The sequence below is a fragment of the Pongo abelii genome, chromosome 1 (genome assembly GCF_028885655.2).
Source record: "Pongo abelii isolate AG06213 chromosome 1, NHGRI_mPonAbe1-v2.0_pri, whole genome shotgun sequence".
In the NCBI taxonomy this organism is placed as follows: Eukaryota; Metazoa; Chordata; class Mammalia; order Primates; family Hominidae; genus Pongo; species Pongo abelii.
In genome coordinates this window covers 47,397,594-47,416,368 of record NC_071985.2, presented here as the reverse complement: position 1 = coordinate 47,416,368, position 18,775 = coordinate 47,397,594, and the positions used below count along the sequence as shown (strand labels likewise).

Here is an 18,775-nt window from a genome sequence, read left to right as displayed (position 1 = left end):
GGAAGCCTCTGGCCCCAAGTGAAACGGACGCTTGAACTTGCTCCGGATTTTTACCAGCATCCCCAAGATACCCAAACAGATACAGTCCTGGCAGGGGGTTTCCAGTGAGGAACATCTGTGACAACGGAAAATGTTGCCCTGTTTTGGTGAAAAGCAGAGTATTCTTCAGGAGGAGAAGTGATAGTTCTCCTCCTGAAGTGGGTGTGGAGTGCCTGCAAAGATGCCTTACTCCTGCCCCCCTCCTTGCAGGACCCACCCATAGGGCCTGCTCAGGCAGGCTGACAACCCCAGCTGGCCGGCCCGGGTAGGCTCAGGCTTCGGGCAGTCCCCAGCCTATGCTGGCTGCCCGTTGGGATTTGGTTTTCAAATGTAGTCCTATGTAGTCTGTTGTTTTAGTCAAAAGTGGGTAAACTATCAATATCAACCATATCTGTCCAATCAACTGGAGTTAGATGACCCCAAATAGTCAAACAGTTACCAAAGTAGAAGAATCACAAGGTTTGGGCTAGCATAATATTCTGGGTGTTTTTTGTTGTTGTTGTTGTTGTTGTTTTGACGGGGTCTTGCTGTATGGCCCAGGCTGGAGTGCAGTGGTGGGATCTCGACTCACTGCAGCCTCCACCTCCTAGGGCTCAGGTGATTCTTCCACCTCAGCCTCCCGAGTAGCTGGGACTACAGGCATGCACCACCATGCCCGCCTAATTTTTGTATATGTGGTAGAGACGGGGTTTTGCCATGTTGTCCAGGCTGGTCTCGAAGCCCTGAGCTCGAGCAATCTGCCTGCCTCAGCCTCCCAAAGTGCTGGGATTACAGGCATGAGCCTGGCCAATATTCTGGTTTATTAAGCACCATCTTTCTAACCTCTGCCCTTTATAAGTCCTCCTCTAGCTCCTAAGATAAAGGCTATGGACTGAATGTTTGTGTCCCCCCAAATTCATAGGTTGAAGTCCTAATCCTTAAGGTGATGGTATTAGGAGGTGATTAAGTCATGAGGGTGGGGCCTTATAAAGGGGGCCGGTAGGGTTGTGGGGAAGAATACCAGCCCACAACCTTTTCACCATGCAAGGACAGAAAGAAGGCTCTGCCTAATAGCCAGACACTGAGTCTGCAAGGGTCTTGATCCTAGACTTCCCAGCTTCCAGAACTGTGAGCAATACATTTCTTTTTTTCTTTTTTCTTTTTGAGATGGAGTCTTGCTCTGTCATCCAGGCTGGAGTGCAATGGCACGATAGCTCACTGCACCCTCCACCTCCAGGGTTCAAGCAATTCTCCTGCCTCAGTCTCCCGAATAGCTGACTACAGGTGTGTGCTACCACGTCCGGCTAATTTTTTTTGTATTTTTAGTAGAGACAGGGTTTCACTGTGTTAGCCAGGATGGCCTCGATCTCCTGACCTCATGATCTGCCTGCCTCAGCCTCCTAAAGTGCTGGAATTACAGGCATGAGCCACCACGCCAGGCCAGCAATACATTTCTGTTGTTTAGAGGCCACACGGTTTATGGTAGTGTGAATTGTTACAGCTGCCTGAGTAGGCTATGAGGGTCCACCCTGTCTCACTTCCTAAATTGACTTTGGTTTCACCTTATTTTATGTCCTTGGAAGTGCTAGAAAAGTGCATATCCCAAGGGCAAAGATTTGCAGCCTGCCTGTCCCTGGTCTGCAGTCTTTCTCTCTTGCTACAAAGAGGCCCCAAAGGGCCAAGAAGAAGATGGAAAGAAGGAATGAGTCAGTCATCCAAGAAGTCTTTATTTTCCCACTTGGTTACTGTTCTGGAGCTTGTACCCTCTGAGCTCTGAGATGGGGTTGGGGGGACAGTGCCAGGGAGGGCCTGTGGGGCTGTGCAGTTGCTTTCCTCTGGGCTGGCTCTGAGCCCAGGGCAGGATCAGGCACTTGAGAGCTCCCCACCGAGCCTCATTGGCATAGACAGTCGTGCCTTTCACAGGGCTCAGGGGAGGCGGAGGTATGGGCAAGTCCATCCCCAAGGCTGTAAGGAAGGAGCAGCTCCTCCATAAGGCCAAGCAGAAGCATTAGGGAAATCATCCTCAGTTTTAGCACTGCGTATTCTTCAGGAGAGAAGTCCTGAGTGAGGAGGCCCAGCTGTTCTCCAGATCCAGCTCCTTGGGGGTTTCCACAGAGAACTGGTATCAAGGCAGCTGTCGGGGGCAGCGTGCCCGGTGATGCGGCATCTTACCTTCATCCCCATCTCAGAATGGGCAGCCAGTCTCAGATTCAAGGAGGACGAATCCTGAGGTGTGGCGTTCAGTCCTGAGATAGACCTGAGGTCCCCTGGAAATTGTGTTGATGCTGAGATGGATGAGGGGCGCTCATTCTCTTGGGTAGACAGTGAGGAGTCCTGGTTCAGCCGAGCCTCCATGTCTGTGTGGATGGTTATGACCCTGATTGTTTTTGGAAACAGCCAAGCTCTCCGGGTGTACTCAGCAAATGCAAGGTATAGAGGGTCATGGCGGGGTTGGTCATCTAAAATCATACTGAGCACTTTGCCTCCTCTTCTCCCCTTGCCTGTTTCTTTTGTCTTCCTGCATACCCAGGGTATTATTTGAGCCATGGAAGCAAAACACAGACTGCTCAGCCTCCCTAAGAGTAGTTGGTGGGAGTGGCCAGCAACCATGGAGGCAGGAGCAGCCCCTCTTTGCCTCTGAGTAGTCCCCACACGTTCCCTCTTCCAGAGATTTCAACTGCCAGGCCTGGTCACCTCTGTAGCCTACTCTTAGGACACATGGGTGGAGGCAAGGGTAACCAGAGTCCTTGTTCTTTCTTTTGATTGGGGTTGTCCAGCCCTTCCGATGTGTGGTCAGGGAGCAGAGTCACTGCACAGATGTTGAGACTTGGAGATCAAGACCAGACTTTTCCCCATTCTTGCATCTGGCCTGTGCTTGGGTAGGACCTCGGGTGAAGGATGATCTTGGAATCACCCTTTTGTCAGCCCCAGGAAGGAGTGGCTGGAGTGGTTTCTAGAAACTTCTCTCATTGCTTTTCCCTCATGGCAGCTAAGCACTTAATGTTCATGTTATAGAAGAGGAAACTGAAGCTCACAAAGAGTGTCTCAGAGAAGTCCAGGACATCTGGGCTTCTTTCTTTGTCTGTCATTAATGCCAGCTCCTGTCTTTAAGTTCAGAGAGACATTGGAGGTTCCCCTTACTGTCCATCTGGGGCCAACAGAGGAAGCAGAGGAGTGGCCAGTGTTGAAGACCTGGAATCCGGCCCCTTGTCCTTACTGATGCTGCTTCCGGTGACTGCAAGCACCACTAAGGAGGCACTCCTTCCCCACACCAACCCAAGGGGTACCCCCAGATCACTCGGCCCACTTTCCCCAGACCCACCTTCCCAGGCTTGAGGGAGGTAGGCACCTGGGCCGCTGGAGGGTGGCAGGGGTCAGGGGCTGGGTTCCTCGGGCAGCTGGCCTGCATACAGGGCCAAAGTGTGGTGCAGGAACTGGTACTGCTCTGCCGTCTGGATCATCCCCCCTCTGCAAGGAGAAACACACAGACCATGAGTGAAGGAGGGTCAGGGTGCTGGCAGAATGGCTCCAGTCAAACATCCTTGTGGTCCTACTGGGAAAGTCCTGACTTTCTCAAAGAACATGCCAACTCCTTTGCCTATATTCATCTTTTCACTTTTTTTTTTTTTTTTTTTGTGAGACAGAGTCTCACTCTGATACCCAGGCTGGAGAGCAGTGGTATGATCTCGGCTCACTGCAACCTCTGCCTCCCAGGTTCGAGTGATTCTCCTGCCTCAATCTCCTGAGTAGCTAGGACTACAAGTGCCTGCCACCTTGTCCAGCTAATTTTTGTATTTTTAGTAGAAATGGGGTTTCACCATGTTGCCCAGGGTGGTCTTGAACTCCTGACCTCAAGTGATTGGCCCGTCTTGGCCTCCCAAACTGCTAGGATTACAGACATGAGCCACCATGCCCCACCACTGTATTCATCTTTTCTACTTGCTACTCCTCCTTGCTGCTCCTCAGATCTGCTGTGAGAGAAGTCCTCTGCCCCTTACACGTGCTGAGGGGTGATGCCCCATGTTGACACTTGGTCTTCCTTGATCCACTCAGCTCCTGGGACAAAACCAGATCTCTGAAGCCTTGGGTCGGGCCAGGAATACTCCTGAGCCTCAAGTTTCCTTCTTTCTAATAATCTTAAAAGTAAAAATAATGATTCCATACATTTGTATAGTAGTTTCCATTTCCAAAACACTTTCATATAAGTTAACTCATTTCTTACAACAGTTTTCTAGGGGAAGAAGCCATTATCTCTGTCTAGATAAAGAAGAAGTGGGCTGGGCACAGTGGCTTAAGCCTGTAATCCCAGCACTTTGCGAAGCCAAGGGGGCATTGTTGAACCCAGGAGTTCGAGACTAGTCTGGGCAACATAGTGAGACCCCCATCTCTATTATTAAAAAAAGAAGAAAGAAAAAAAAAGAAATGGGGGCTCAGAGAAATCTAGTGACATCTCAGTGAGACAGATGTCGGAATCTGAACACCGGCTCTGCCTCCACCCAGTGAGCTTCTTTGCACTACTTGTTGCTGCCTCATATCATGTTTAATTCCAGGCATCCAAACCAACATTCCAGATAGATATTCTTTTTTTTTTTTTTTTTTTTTTTTTGAGTCAGAGTCTCGCTCTGTCACCCAGGCTGGAGTGCAATGGCACAATGTCGGCTCACTGCAACCTCCACCTCTTGGGTTCAAGCAATTGTCCTGCCTCAGCCTTCTGAGTAGCTGCGATTACAGGGGCCCACACCAGGCCTGGCTAATTTTTGTATTTTTAGTAGAGACAGGGTTTACACCATGTTGGCCAGGCTGGTCTCGAACTCCTGGGCTCAGGTGATCCACCCGCCTCAGCCTCCCAAAGTGCTGGGATTACAGGTGTGAGCCACCGCGCCCAGCCATCCAGATAGATATTTTTTCCTGGTTGTTAGTTGCAAAATAAACAGCTCTAAGCAGAAAGGGTTTCTTCCTTTCTTGCAGGAGTGCTTGATGGTGATGGGCCTAGCAGAGCTCTGGGGCCCAGAGGCACTGATGCCACCCGTTAACGTTGTTGGCCTTGTTTACACCCACAGACCCACCTGTCTAGCCGCAGTTGGCACACAATACCCAGAATGTCCACTTCCCCTCGGGCTTTCAGCTGTTGACAGCCAATTCGTGTGGCGATGAAGCAGCCCGTCCGGCCAATCCCTGCACTGGAGATAGCCAGGGACGGAGGGAGGTCATGGGATACCAGGGAATATGAGAGCCAGGCCCCAAACTATGGAGAAAGAAATGGGACCTGCAGGTGCTATATTTTGGGGATAGGGCTCTGGAGATGGAGGCAGGTAGCAGTATTCTGCATTCCAGTCCCCTTGGGGGCCCTGCTGGAGGCAGGTTTTAACTGGCACGAGAGGAGTTTACATTTCTTACCAGCCTCACTGTAAGCCTGTTGCAGGCCACCTTCTGGTCCCTGTGGACGTTTTGACCATCTCCCTTCTGCTGAGTCTACAGTGGTTTCCAACAGACGGTTTCCCACTTGTGGGTGTGCTGACCCTCGAGCCCTCCTTATCTAACCTTGTCTTCCTCTCAGCTCAGACTCATCTTCCACGCAGTCCACGCCCGGCCCCTCTGTTTCCCACCGTGGCACCCTCCCACAGTCTTCTCTCCGCTCTGTTCTGCTTGCTCCATCGTGCCCTCTCTTTATTTCAAAACCCCTGGGCCTCCCCTTCCTCTTGCATGTGCCCCTAATGACCTCCCTGCACATGTCCCAGTGCTACCTGTGGGTGGGCTGGGAGGCCCCTGTGTCATGCCTTTTGCCTCTGTGCTCTGTTTTATTTAGGATATGCACTCCCAAATGGTCTCTTTCTTTAGTCTTGTCCCCTACGACACCCCCTCACTCTAGCCCAATCCATTTTTCACTCTATAGCCAAAGTGTTCTTTTAAAATGGCAAATCCAAGTGTCTTAGCCAGTCCTACAAGGCCCCTCATCATCTGACCTTCACTGGCCTTCCAAACCCATCTCTCATCATTACCACACATAACCTCTGGGCCTAACCTATAACCCTGCTCCCAGCAGTGTATCCATTTTCACATTTCTTCTCTGGGCCTTAGCATATGCTGTTTCACCTGCCTGGAACATGTTCCCTTCCCTCTCTTCACTTCGCTAATTCACCTTTCAGGTCTTAGCTTGGCTTAGATGGCCTTTCTCTTGCAAAACTTTCTCTGGTCAAAGTCTGGCTTTGGAGACTTGGTTCTATGGTCCCCATAATATCCCCATCATAGCTCTCATCACATTGTGTGGTAATTAATTTTATTTTGAGACAGAGTTTCGCTCTTGTTGCCCAACCTGGAATGCAATGGTGCGATCTCGGCTCACCACAACCTCCACCTCCTGGGTTCAAGCAGTTCTCCTGCCTCAGCATCCCGAGTAACTGGGATTACAGGCATGCGCCACCATGTGTGGCTAATTTTGTATTTTTAGTAGAAACAGGGTTTCTCCATGTTGGTCAGGCTGGTCTTGAACTCCCGACCTCAGGTGATCCTCCCGCCTCAGCCTCCCAAAGTGCTGAGATTATAAGCATGAGCCACTGTGCCCAACCTAATCTGCCTTCTTTCTCACCAGCCTATAAACCTGTCTGGGAAGAAATCAAACTGCTTGGTTCATAGCTGTTTCCTTAGCATCTAACACTGTGCCTGACAATAATAGGTTTTCTTTTTTTGAGATGGAGTCTCGCTCTGTCACCCAGGCTGGAGTGCAGTAGTGTGATCTCGGCTCACTGCTACCTCTGCCTCCAGCGTTCGAGCAATTCTCCTGCCTCAGCCTCCCAAGTAGCTGGGATTACAAGCGTGTGCTACCACGCCTGGCTAATTTTTGTATTTTTTAGTAGAGACAGGTTTTCGCCATGTTGGCCAGGCTGGTCTCAAACTCCTGACCTCAAGTGATCTGCCCATCTCGGCCTCCCAAAGTGCTGGGATTATAGGTGCGAACCACCTCGCCCGGCCAATAATAGGATTTTCAATACATATTTGTTGGATGAGTAAATGAGTTCCCCAACAGCTGGAATCCTGTTTATGTCCTCCTGCAGCTAACTGGGACCTTCCTGATATTCTGTCCCTTCTGTGGATGGGGCCTGGGTGTCCAGCCCAGATGTCTAGGTTCTGCATGAAGGAGGTGAAAAGAACAGAGCCCTTGCTGAATGGCCTTGCGAGTCATGTCCGAGTAAGGACTAGGCTTGCCTGATGCTCTTCTGCTCAGACCCTTCCCCAGGAGAGACCCAGGGGGCAGGGGAGGGGAGCACAGTCCACAAGCTGCAGTGAAGGGAGGGCGACGCACCTGCAGTGGACTACGATGGGCCCGGGGCGGGCGGCTGTCTCCGGGCTCTCCTCCACCTCTGCCACTAGGCGCAGCAGGGGCCCAGCTGATTCTGGTGTCTGGTGGTCGGGCCAGGCCGAGAAGAGGATGTGCTTTACTGACCGGCACTCTTCCTGGTACTGGGTTGGAGACAAGGCATGAGAACCAAGGTCAGGGTGGAGGGCACTGTCTACCTTCTTCTCTGGTGCCTGAATAGGGCAAGGGCTGGAATTACCCTGTGGGGGTGTCATCTACTCAAAGCAAGCTAGGTTGCAATTTTCGTGCCCATCGTTCTCCACCACTTCTCCCTTCAAAATCGTGGGAAGGAGCATTGTCCTGGGAGAGGGGAGAGACCCAAATTCAAATCCTGGCTCTGCTTCCCGTAAGCACATGACTTTGGGCAAGTCCCTTGATCTCATTTTCTTCACCTGGAAAATGGGGACAGTGGTATCTTACTGGTTTACTTGCCAGGATATTTGGAGGAGAATGAGTTGATAAAGGAATGCTTTCAAAAATATAAAACACCATAAAATAATAGAAGGCATTTTAAAAGCCCTTGTGTACATGTTATTCTTTCTTTTTTTTTTTTGTTTTATTTTGTTTGCTTTTTTTTGAGACAGACAGTCTCACTCCATCACCCAGGCTGGAGTACAGTGGCACAATCTCGGCTCACTGCAACCTCTGCCTCCTGGGTTCAAGTGATTCTCCTGTCTTAGCCTCCCAAGTAGCTGTAATTTTTAGTAGAGACAAGGTTTCACCATGTTGGCCAGGCTGGTCTGGAACTCCTGACCTCAAGTGATCCACCCACCTCAGCCTCCAAAGTGCTGGGATTACAGGCGTGAGCCGCCACACCTGGCCTTCCACATCTCCTTTAACCTCCTCTCCTTGCCGTGGCCCAGCTCCTGGATCCTGCCTGTCCTTGCCTGACCATTTACACAGATGGGCGGGTACTTCCTGATAGTCCTATTTGGCTTGTTGGCTCTGCCCTATTAGACTAGAGGCTGAGGACAGTGCTCAAGTTTCTCTTTCTTCTATAGATGTGGGTTTAAGATGGTTTAGATGAGCAAACCCTTAGCTCCTAGTGAAGAGCCAGCCTGAGTTCCAGAGATGCTGTGGGCAGCCCAACTTCCTGCTGGGCCTGGCTCCGGGGGGTGGTACCTGGATGGTAAGCTGCCGCACAGTGTATTCTGTGCACTCTTTCATGTCCTGGATGCGGATCTGGAAGGGTCCATAGGTTTCCTCTTCTGTGGGCCAGTAGTGGACACATTTCTAGGAGGGAGGGAGCTGGGAGTCAGAAGAGGGTCAGCTGGAGCAGGTGACAGAGTAGCAGAGAGGGGCTGGTATCTCTTCCCCATCCTCCACCCCTACTGGATGGGAGGTCAGCAACAGGGAGCCTGGCTCTTCTGAGCTTGATACCTGCAAGCAGAGTGCTCACCCTATCCCATATTTTGGCCATAGACAGCCTCCCAGGGCTACATCTCAGGGAACTTTCTGAGAGGTATGAGCTGGGGCTGGCTCCCAGGGAAACCTCTGGTTCTCTGAGCTGCCCTGTGTGTGGGGTGGGGGTGGGGGTCCTGAGCTGCCCTGTGTGTGGGGTGGGGGTGGGGCAGGCATAGCACTTTCTGGGTTCATCATGAACTGTGGCTCTGCCTCCTACCTCCTCGCCCTCTCGGAGTTGAGTGAGCATGACAATGAGGGACACTTCCTCTTGCCACACCATCTCCCAGAAGTCCGACACAGTGTTGGGCATGGGGCCCTGGGTGGCAATGTAGACCTTCTCCTTCCCATCATAGCCCTGGAAGGTGGAAGCACAGGGGAAGGGGTGGGGAGCAGTGAGAGCAGAGCTCTGGGGAGATCCTGGATGCCTCAGGTGCTGGGGTCAGCTTGAAGCTGTGAACCACACGTGTAGACACACACATGCACGAACATGCACACTCAGAAGCCACATGATGGAAAGGATACGGGTTCTGGAATGAGGATCAGATCCCTGTTCTGCTGTTTCCTGGCTGTACCACTATAAGCCAGTTACCTAGCCTCCGTAAGCCTCAGTGATATCATCTGTAAATTGGGCATAATAATATCTATCCTGTAGGAATATAAAGTGGATTAAATTTAGTAAGATATATTGAGAGTCTAGCCATTAGCAAGTGCTGTATAAATGTTTATTTCCTTCCTCCTCTGCTGCTTTCTTCTAGCACAAAATACCTAAACAGTGTTTAATATTTGTTTAGTGACAGTTTCACATTTACATGTTACTTTTCTATAAAAGTAGTAGCAAAATGTAGCACACTTTCCCTAACCTGATTTTCTCACCTTCAGGATCCTCAGCTTCCTGCTTCTCAGGATGATGGTGAAATCCAGACTGCAGTTGATCTGGTATTGGCCGGCAGATGTAAGATCATGTTTCCCCATGGCTTCCCTAGCTAAGAGCTTTACGCCTCCCTGCGCCCCTGACTGATGTCTTATCCACATTGAGTCACTAGAGAGCACTGCTTTTACATCTCCTTAGGGCCCACAGCAGCGAGAAGCTGGCGTGGAGCACCCACCCAGCCTGGAGCTTCCTATAGCTTGACATCAATCAACCATCTTTACATAAAAGGGGCTATCTGAGGGACAGTTAAGGTAAGTTGGCAGGGAGGTCCCATTAGTGCTGGAATCACCTATGCAGTTCTCGGCAGCTGTGAGCCCTTAAATAGCTGGAGATTGGGTTCAACAATGCTAACTTCCTGCTAAGTTTGGAGAGCGGCATGGGAGGGCTGATAGCGGAGGTTAGGGAGACTTGGTGGTCTCTCCAGATATTTTTCAACATCTGCTCCGTTTTTTAGGTTGGTGCCTTGAGGCATGTTCAGTACTAGCCCAGCTTGGTAGGGCTATGACAGCAGTGAGCTGGAGCAGGGAGGGCAGAAAATGCAGGCACCTGATCCACCAGCCAGGGCTGGAAGATATTCTCAGACGTCTGAGAATTCCCCCATTCCCCGCCCACCACTGAAGCCAGGCCACTCACTCGGATGTAGTTGGCATTGATGTAATCTCCGTCCTCCTGGCTCTGTGCCCGGCCTAGACAGACACGGCTCTGGGGATCTAGGAAATAAAAATCAGCAGAGGTCAGAGGTCAGAAGGTGACCAACTAACACAGACTCCAGCAGGGTCAGAAAGAGGAGAGTTCCTGTGCTCATCACAGTCATAGCACTTTGTGTATAGCAGGTGGCCTTATACCCACTGAAGTTGTTGTTGTTGTTTTTAGAGACAGGGTCTCATTCTGTTGCCTAGGCTGGAGTGAAGTGGTGTGATCATAGCTCACTGTGACCTCTAACTCTTGGGCTCAAGTGATACTTTTGTCTCAGCCTTTGACATAGCTGGGACTATAGGCAAATGCCACTACACCTGGCTTATTTATTTATTTCTGTTTTTTGTAGAGATTGGGTTTCACTTTGTTGCCCAAGCTGGTCTTGAATTTCTGGCTTCAAGCAATTCTCCCACCTCAGCCTCCCAAACTGCTGAGATTACATGTGTGAGCCACCATGTCTGGCCCCTATTGAAGTATTTTATACGCAGACAGTAGGAAGCTATATAATGTTTTTGAGCAGGAGAGTGACATGATCAAAACAATAGTTTGGGAAGATTAACTGAGTGGTGCTGTATAGGATGGACTAGAGAAGAAAGGGAATGGAATAGCAGAGACCAAATGGGAAGATACAATATTAGATATAATATTCTAATAGATATAGTATTCTATCCTTGAGATCAGTACAGGTTTAGAATAAGATTATGCCACTAGGGATGGAAAAAGAGATGTAGAGGAAGAAGAATTTGTTTTCTAATGGTGAATATGGGATTCAGATGAGCAACTTGCCAGATATCACATAGCTGTGAAGTGGGACTAGGACTGAGATTCCACTCAGCCAGGAGGCATTTGGCCTCTGCCTCTAAGGGGGAAGGATTTCTCTAAATGAAACCCAAACATGGATGAAGAAGCTGGCTTGTGAGGAAAGGAGAAGAGACTCTCGCTCTGCTCATGCCAGCCTGGTCATGGACAGAAGGTACCCTGGGGACCAGGGGAATCTCAGGCAAAGGAATTTTTCCCTTTTCTGGTGGCTGCAGGGCTGATTAGAATTAGGCCAAGAACAAGGGCTACTCCTCCCCCTGGCCTGGAATAGCGCTAATAGCACCTTGATCCGCCCATGCAGGCAGAGGACACTCCAGGAGGGTTAGCAGGAGACAGGGCCCGTGTGCTCACTGAGCTAAAGCCTCAAGCTGGGAGTAGCTTCCCTGTAGGGAGAGCAGGGGAGGGAGGGAGAGGCTCCGGGGCCTCATGCCTGCCTCTGAAAAATAAAAGGTGCTTGTCCCGGGTCTGTCAGCTTGTCCCAGGTCTGTCAGCTCACCCCCTCCTAGCACAGTGTCCTCCATCCCCCCCTCCACTGCTCTCTTCCTGGCCGTTGCCCTGTCTCCATCTGACTTTCTCAAAGCAGTCTCTTTGGGACCCCTCCTGGTGGTGCTTCCTTCACTGCAAGCCTTGGCTGGGCATTTCCCATGCGAGAGGAAGACAAGGAAAAGGGCTTGGTGCAAGTAGCTAAGTTGAATATCTTAGGTAAGATATCCAACTTCTCTGTGCCTTAGTTTCCTCACTTGTAAAATGGTCATCACAGTACCAACTTCATGGGATTGTTGTGAGAAATGAGTGAATATAAAGGATTGAGGCTGGACGCGGTGGCTCACGCCTGTAATCCTAGCACTTTGGAAGGCGGAGGTGGGTGGATCACCTGAGGTCGAGAGTTCGAGACCAGCCTGACCAACATGGAGAAACCCCACCTCTACTAAAAATACAAAATTAGCCGGGCATGGAGGCACATGCCTGTAGTCCCAGCTACTCGGGAGGCTGAGGCAGGAGAATCGCTTGAACCCGGGAGGCGGAGGTTGCAGTGAGCCCAGATTGCGCCATTGCACTCCAGCCTGGGTGACAAGAGTGAAAACTCCGTCTTAAAAAAAAAAAAAAGGGATTGAGAGCAGGGCCTGGCCCAGGGTACATATCTGCAAACATTATTATTGCTGCTGTTGTGATTCTTGCTCCTTCTTCCCCCTTTCTCTGCTGAGAGAAGATGTGCCAAGCAAGGTTGGTCTTCCCTGACTGAAACTGTGTACTTTGTCCTCTGAAGTTCTCTAGGCCCAGGGACTGTACCCAACTCCCTTCATCCCAGCTGCAGTTCTTACTTGGCAAGATGGTCTTGTATCGGTCCTTGGAGGCGTGGCCAGGGATGTCCAGGTCTTCGGGGCTGATAAAGTTTGAAGGGATCTTCTGGCAGAGGGAGGAAATGGGTGAGCAGCTGACTCCTAGCCTCCTTTTCTCTGCTTCTACCTTTTTCTAGAACAGCTGGACTCTGGCCATTCCTTCTTGACATTAGTATGTAGGCCTAGATGGGGTGGGGGCAGAAGGGGAAGCCTGGGGGCAGCCCCTCCCTTGGCCCTGAAGTTCTCTTTCCTAAGGGGCCCAAAGAGGAGACTTGCCCAGGGTGCCCGTGAGAGAATGGTTCCAGCTGGCTGCCTCTGATACAGAGGGCAGAGCGATTCGGAGGGGACCCCAATTTCTTACCAAGAATTCTTCTTCCAGTTGCTTGGGGCTGGGTGGCTGGCGCTGAAGGGCCCAGCGGGTAAGGGGGTGTCCAGCAGTGCGCAGAAAGTGTAGGGTGACCTCCCGGGGTGTGTTCACGGAGCAAATGGGTTCTACGGCCCCCAGGGACCGAACGTCCAGCATCAGAGCCACATTGGAGCCCCGCCTGCAGGCATAGCCCACCACTGCCTAGTGAGCACCCAATCATATTTGCTTTCTTTTCTTTTTATCTTTTCTTTTAGAGATAGGGTCTCTCTCTGTTGCCCAGGCCTGGAGTGTGATGGCACTATTATGGCTCACAGCAGCCTCAAACTCCTGGGCTGAAGCGATCCTCCCACCTCAGCCTCCAGAGTAACTGGGACCACAGGCACATGCTACCACACCTGGCTAATTTAAATTTTTTTTTTTTTTTTTTTTTTGGAGAGACAGGGTCTTGCTCTGTTGCTCAGGCTGGTTTTGAACTCCTGGGCTCAAGTGATCCTCCTGCCTTGGCTTCCCAAAGTGCTGGGATTATAGGCATCAGCCACTGTGCCTGACCATATTTGCTTTTCTTACAAGTATTACTGTTATGAGGCACCTCTGAGGGGGCCACTCTTTATCTTTCCTTTAACCTGGAGGCCCAGTAAATTTAGGGTTTGGGCCCCTGCTGTGTACCCGCTTTTTTTTTTTTTTTTTTGAGAGAGGAGGTCTCACTATATTGCCTAGGCTGGTCTCTAATTCCTGGACTCAAGAGATCTTCTCACCTCAGCCTCCCAAAGTGCTGGGATTTGGGGCATGAGCTACCATGCCTGGCTCAGCCCTCTCCCTTTGTCAGCCAGAACAGGGCAGCCTTGAACTCAACTGCTCCTTCCAGCTGCCTGCCTCTTCCCACTCCCAGTCAGGCCCTGTGGCTCCGACATGCATCCAGCACCAAGAAGGCTGCTGGCCTTGCCTAGAATTTAGGGAGCAGGCTCATGGTTGATGTGAAAATCTGTGCTCCAGACATGCAAAGGACATGCAAATGAGCACTATTGGTTTCCTTTCCAAATTGGAGTCAACAACTGAGGGCCCTCTGGACCCTGCTGTCAGAGCTGGAGGGGCAGATGGAGGGAAGGGAGGAGCGGAATGGGGGCTCAGGGCTGGGAAGACCCCTCCCCCAGGGAAGATCTCACCTCTCCTGCAGCCGCACATGCTTCTTGGCTGGCGTTTTGGCAGGCGGAGGCTGGGTCATGGCTGCCCCCAAAGACAAGGTCAGCGGCTGTGCTCTGGAGCGCCCCCCATGGGCTTGGACCATGCTGGGGTGGGGTGCTGGGCCCAAGTGAGGCTCACTCAGCCATGAGGTCTGCCTGAAAGACAGGGCCCTCCTGTCTCTGGCCTGCCTGATTGGCCAGAAGGAGGCTCCCATGCCAGGCCGGGTTTGCACTGTTTTCACTGGGGCGTCTTCTGTTCCCCAGGAGGTGGTCTCGTTTTCACTAAGGGAAGGACAGGATCTATTTGGTGGGACCCAGGGCAGAAGGCAATCTGGGGGTAGAGTAACGGCAAGATAAAGGGTAGAGATTGTGGATGAATATAGGAAAGAATCCAGAAGGAGGAAAAGAGAGAGGGGAGAGAGGCCACACACCAGAGTACACAGGGCTCTGAGTGGGTCCAAGTGGGAGAAGGCAAGGGAGGAAACAGAAAACATGTGTTCTCTAGGACGGAAGGGAGAAAGCGTGCAGAAGCCATCTCTGAGCTAACCAGTGGGCCTTCTCCTGAACAGGGAATGGAGGCCTCCAGCAGTGTTGGAGCTGGTTGGGCAGCCAGGCAGGCGGGCTCCTGGACCCCAGCAGGGTCCTCTCCTAACTGCTGCTGTTCCACTCCCAAGTCTATTTCTGGCTTCTGGGGTCTCTGTCCAGGGAGGTAGCCTGGAGGTGTTTCCTTCCTCCTCCTGCCCATCCCCCGTCTCCCGCCTCTGTAACCGTCACAGGAAATGGCCTCACCAAGCCCTTGAGCGACAGCGCATGGTGAGGCGACAGCTGGGGGCAAGACAGGGGGCCCGGAGGTGGTGGGACCATCTCCTCTTGGGGGCAGTCCCTATCTCCCAGAGCCAGGGTCACAGTGGGCGAGGTGGCGGGGGTGTTGAGTCACCAAGGCAGCAGGGACGGAGGTGAGGGGACAGAGTGGGCCTGGCACAGGTGTGAGTGGTAGAGCGAGGGTCTCTGGCAGCAGAAAGGGTCCCTTCAGCCTCTGCTCTCCTTGCAGCTCCCTGTGGCTTCCCTGCTCACCCCCGTCTTGGGGACATCAGGTCTGTGAGCACCCATACCCCAGCCAGGCACTGTGGCACCCCACTTGCCCTCCCGCTCTCCCTCCTAGAGATGCCCTCTTATATCCCCGGAGTTCGCACCCCCCAGGGCCACAGGACTCCCAGTCCCCCCTTCAGATACTTACTGAAGCAGCTGTGGCCCCCAGGCTGCCTCTTGCCAGCTGTCTGTCTGTCTGTCAGTCTGTCTTTGAGGGCTGAGAAGGCTCCAGGAAGCCAGCTTCCTCCCTCCGCCCCTCCTTGCTGCCACCCACGCACACCCCAGCTGCATTCTGCCCTCCTGTGCCTGCTGCCGCTGCCACCAGGGGTCGGCTGCCTCCCGCCTGTGCCCTTCTGGGGCCCAAGGCCCTGTTCCCTGGGAATGGGTGAGGGGCCAGGCCTTCCCGACCGTCCTGCTTTCCCCAGCTTCCAGACCCTCTCCCCTCTTCTGTGTTTCTCCTCTGGGTCTTTGTCACATCCAGCCGCTGCCTACTTGCTGGGCACAGCTCGCCTGACCCCCAGCTCTGTGCTGTCCCACAAAGAACCCAAGGCTCTCCTGCTTAACCTGACCTTGCGGAGGCTTATTTCTCCTTCTCTGCTTCTGCCCCACAGCCCTCTCCCTCAAAGCCCTTGCTGCTTCAAGCCTTGGGAATTCATGGCCAAGCACAGACCACATCTTCCCAGAGCAGATGTGGCACAGACTTGGGGTGGGGAAAAAGAGGAGGCAAGAATCCATGCCTCACAATGTGAAGGAAAGGGCTGGGGCCAGGCCAAAAAGGTCGTCTCCACAGCCATGGCCCAGCTCTCCACAGCCCACGGCCTGAGTGTAGGCCAGCCCAGCAGGAAGCAGATAGCAGAGTCCACTTGTGGGAGGGAGTCTGAGGGGCTTCCCCTGGGCCCCCAGCCCCCTGTAGTCCTCCTCCCAGAACCCTGACATCTACTTAGAAGACTTACAGACAGTGGACAGTCTCTGGCCCTCACACCGGGGGACTCCCATGTCCTCTTCGCTGCTGGGGTGCCTGGATGCCTGGGACCTGAAGGGTAGCCCCCAAGTCCAAGACTCCTCTGCCCACTGCCCCTGCCTGACCTTGGCAGGCTCCTTGCGGGCCAGCAGCCCAGCCGGTTCATGCTCGCTGCATGCCTCCTTTTACCTTATAACATTTCAAACGCCCTTCCCTTCCCGGCCCCCAGCACGCGCAATCCACGTCCTCTTTCTTCCTCCTACTTCCCTGATTCAGCTGTCAAACGGTGACAGCAAAAAAGAAACGAGGTACCCTAGGCACAGGGGGTAGGCACGCCGGAGGGGGTGGTCGGGAGGGGGCTGGCCTTCTGCTGGCCCCTTGGGGAGGAGGGTTGAGATGAAGAACACGAACGGCCCTCAGAGGCTCAGAAGGCCTCCCAGCACCCGCCCTTGCTCTTGGCAGTGGGGACAGGGGCTGGCTCTTTTTTGAGCCCCTCCATGGCCAGCTGATCCTGGCGCCTCCTTCCTTGCAGCCTGCGTTCCTCTCCAGAGGGGGTGGGTTTCCCTGAGGAGGAGGCCGATTAGGGCTGGGAAAGGGGTTGGTTCCCGTGCTCAGGACAGACTGGAGGGAAGCAGGAACCTGGGAATCCCTAACAGGCTTGCGGGCAGTGACCTGGAGACTGGCCTCTGCCTCACCCCCTACACCAGTCAGTGTTTCCACTGGTGGGTAGTGGGGGCCCTGGGGACACAGGAGGGGGCAGGTGGGGGTTGGAAAGAGGGCCCAGCTCTGAGCCTATGCTGATTGTTATCAAGAACAGGAAGCTAGGACACCACAGGGTGGGAGGAGGAAGCGGCAAAGCCCTCCCCACACAGGTCTGCCTGGTCCCCCCAAGTTTCCAGGGTCTGAGCCCTGTTGGCTGTGAGCCCACCCCTTTCCCCCACAGACCGAGGCCTAGCAGTGGCTGGACAGTTGGAAGCTGAGCTTCACAGCAAGGAAACTGGGAGCCAGGAGATGGGGAAGATAGTTGGGGTTGGGGGTGCGGGTAGTGGCTGAGCATTAGGCAAGACCTCTCAAGGATCCCCTGGTCCCTCTGGGTGGGTGTGGGGTAGAGGGGACCGTCACTCCTTGGCTCCTGCCCACTTCTTCTTCTCCTGTGCTTAGGGATTCCTGGACATCCATGGAGGCGTGTGGCCAGAGCTCATGAGGGCTGAGGATGCAGACTGCAACCTCAGATGGCACAAGACACGCGTCATCGCCCTGCGCCAGCCCCTCCCCAGCCTGGCCTGGTGACTTGGGACGCCCCTCTCTGCCCTCTCTGGAGTGGACTCTGTCCCATCTGGGCTGCTGGAAGGCTCCTGGGAGTGACTCCCTCTCCCCTCCAGAACCTTCCCACCCCTGGGGCTAAAAGGTCCCAGCAGTTCTCAAACTTCCATCACTCGAATTGATTTGTGTTCCTGGGTTGAGATTTAGGTTCTAGCCACCCTCGACTCCAGAGAAAGTATAGTAATAGTTGGAAATCAGAAAGATCTGTGCATAATGAGTCTAAACGTAGCTTATTAACTGTGTGACCTTGGGCAAATTGCTGAGTCTCAGTCTCCTCCTCAGCTTCCTCCCTCCACTGGGGGATGATCATAGCACCTCCCTTGTCAGCTCATGGCGTGCTTTGCTCACGGAGGAGAGGTTGGGAGTCAGCAGCCAGAGGACCGAGGAGCTGGGAGGAGCTGGCTGGGGAAGCGGGCCTGGGAGCAGCACAGGGTGAGGAGGTCATGGCTGCCGGGTCTCACCTCTCGCCAGCCTCCCTCTTCCTCCTCACTGCTGACTTTCTCAGCCCAACCCGGGCTGCCGGGGCACTTCCAGCCGAGCACTGAGGAAGTTCAGGAAGGAGTCACTCCCAGGGGTCTCCCAGCATCCCGGGTGGGACAGAGTCCACTCCAGGGAGGACAAAGAGGGATGTCCCAAGCCACCAGGCCAGGCTGGGGAGGGACTGGTGCAGGGCATGACGCATCCTGAGAGTCAGCCTTGTCCCATCTGAGGCTGTGGTGGGTGCCCTCAGCCCTCCCAAGCTCTGGCCACACACGTCTTGACTCTCTTGTTTCCCCCTCTAGTGATTCCCAGTTCCAGGGCTGTGAGCCGCAGCTCCCTGCCCCAAGTGTCAGAAGCACCCCCCTCCCCAGCCCCGGCCTGGGGAAAGGCGGCCGTTACATCTGGAATTCCCAGAAGTCTTTGCTCCTTGCCAGCCCCTAGGGAGTAGGGAGCTCCTTGCTGGGGAGCAGTTGGCCCCCAGAGGCAAAGGCTGCCACCTTCTAACAATCCAAGGGGAGGATCCTGGCGAGAGAGTCAGCTGCTGGGGGCCAGGACTGCTGGGTCCTGCACACTCCACCTGCTCTGCCCCCTTCCTAGCTGCCCTCCTCGGCTCCTCTCTGGAGAAGCACTAGGATCTTGGGTGGCTGCTTCTCCATCCTTCCCACCCACAAAATCCTAGGCCAGCCTGAGCTGGCTTGTTCTGCCTCAACTTTACAGGCTCTGGCTTGTTCCTGTTTGTGTGGGGGAGACAGAAACACTGAGAACTGGATCTGGGAAGCCTCATCCCAGAGGAAGCAGGGAGACAGCAGGGG

The 18,775-nt window shown here is 53.4% G+C and overlaps 1 protein-coding gene across 8 annotated transcripts; it reads right to left on the bottom strand.

Moving 5' to 3' along the window:
- Positions 1-1,722: 1,722 nt before the first annotated feature.
- Positions 1,723-16,635, bottom strand: PTPN7 (protein tyrosine phosphatase non-receptor type 7). 8 transcript variants are annotated; one of them, XR_010140793.1, is made up of 11 exons: positions 14,093-14,846; positions 12,924-13,107; positions 12,545-12,629; positions 10,341-10,417; positions 8,994-9,131; positions 8,495-8,605; positions 7,319-7,476; positions 5,085-5,198; positions 4,017-4,154; positions 3,341-3,486; positions 1,723-3,210 (listed from the first exon to the last, which is right to left on the bottom strand). XR_010140793.1 is itself a non-coding variant. In XM_054523168.1 (11 exons), the coding sequence occupies exons 1-10, from the start codon at positions 15,488-15,490 to the stop codon at positions 3,393-3,395; spliced, it is 1,278 nt and encodes a 425-aa protein (XP_054379143.1). In that variant the 5' UTR covers positions 15,491-15,822; the 3' UTR covers positions 1,729-3,210; positions 3,368-3,392. The 8 variants fall into 8 exon arrangements, 4 of the variants coding, with proteins under 4 accessions (XP_063581893.1, XP_063581891.1, XP_054379143.1 ...); XR_010140794.1 differs by lacking the exon at positions 4,017-4,154 and adding an exon at positions 15,348-15,822 and having other exon boundaries at positions 1,729-3,210; positions 14,093-14,266; XR_010140795.1 differs by lacking the exon at positions 4,017-4,154 and adding an exon at positions 15,348-15,822 and having other exon boundaries at positions 1,729-3,166; positions 14,093-14,266.
- Positions 16,636-18,775: the final 2,140 nt, after the last annotated feature.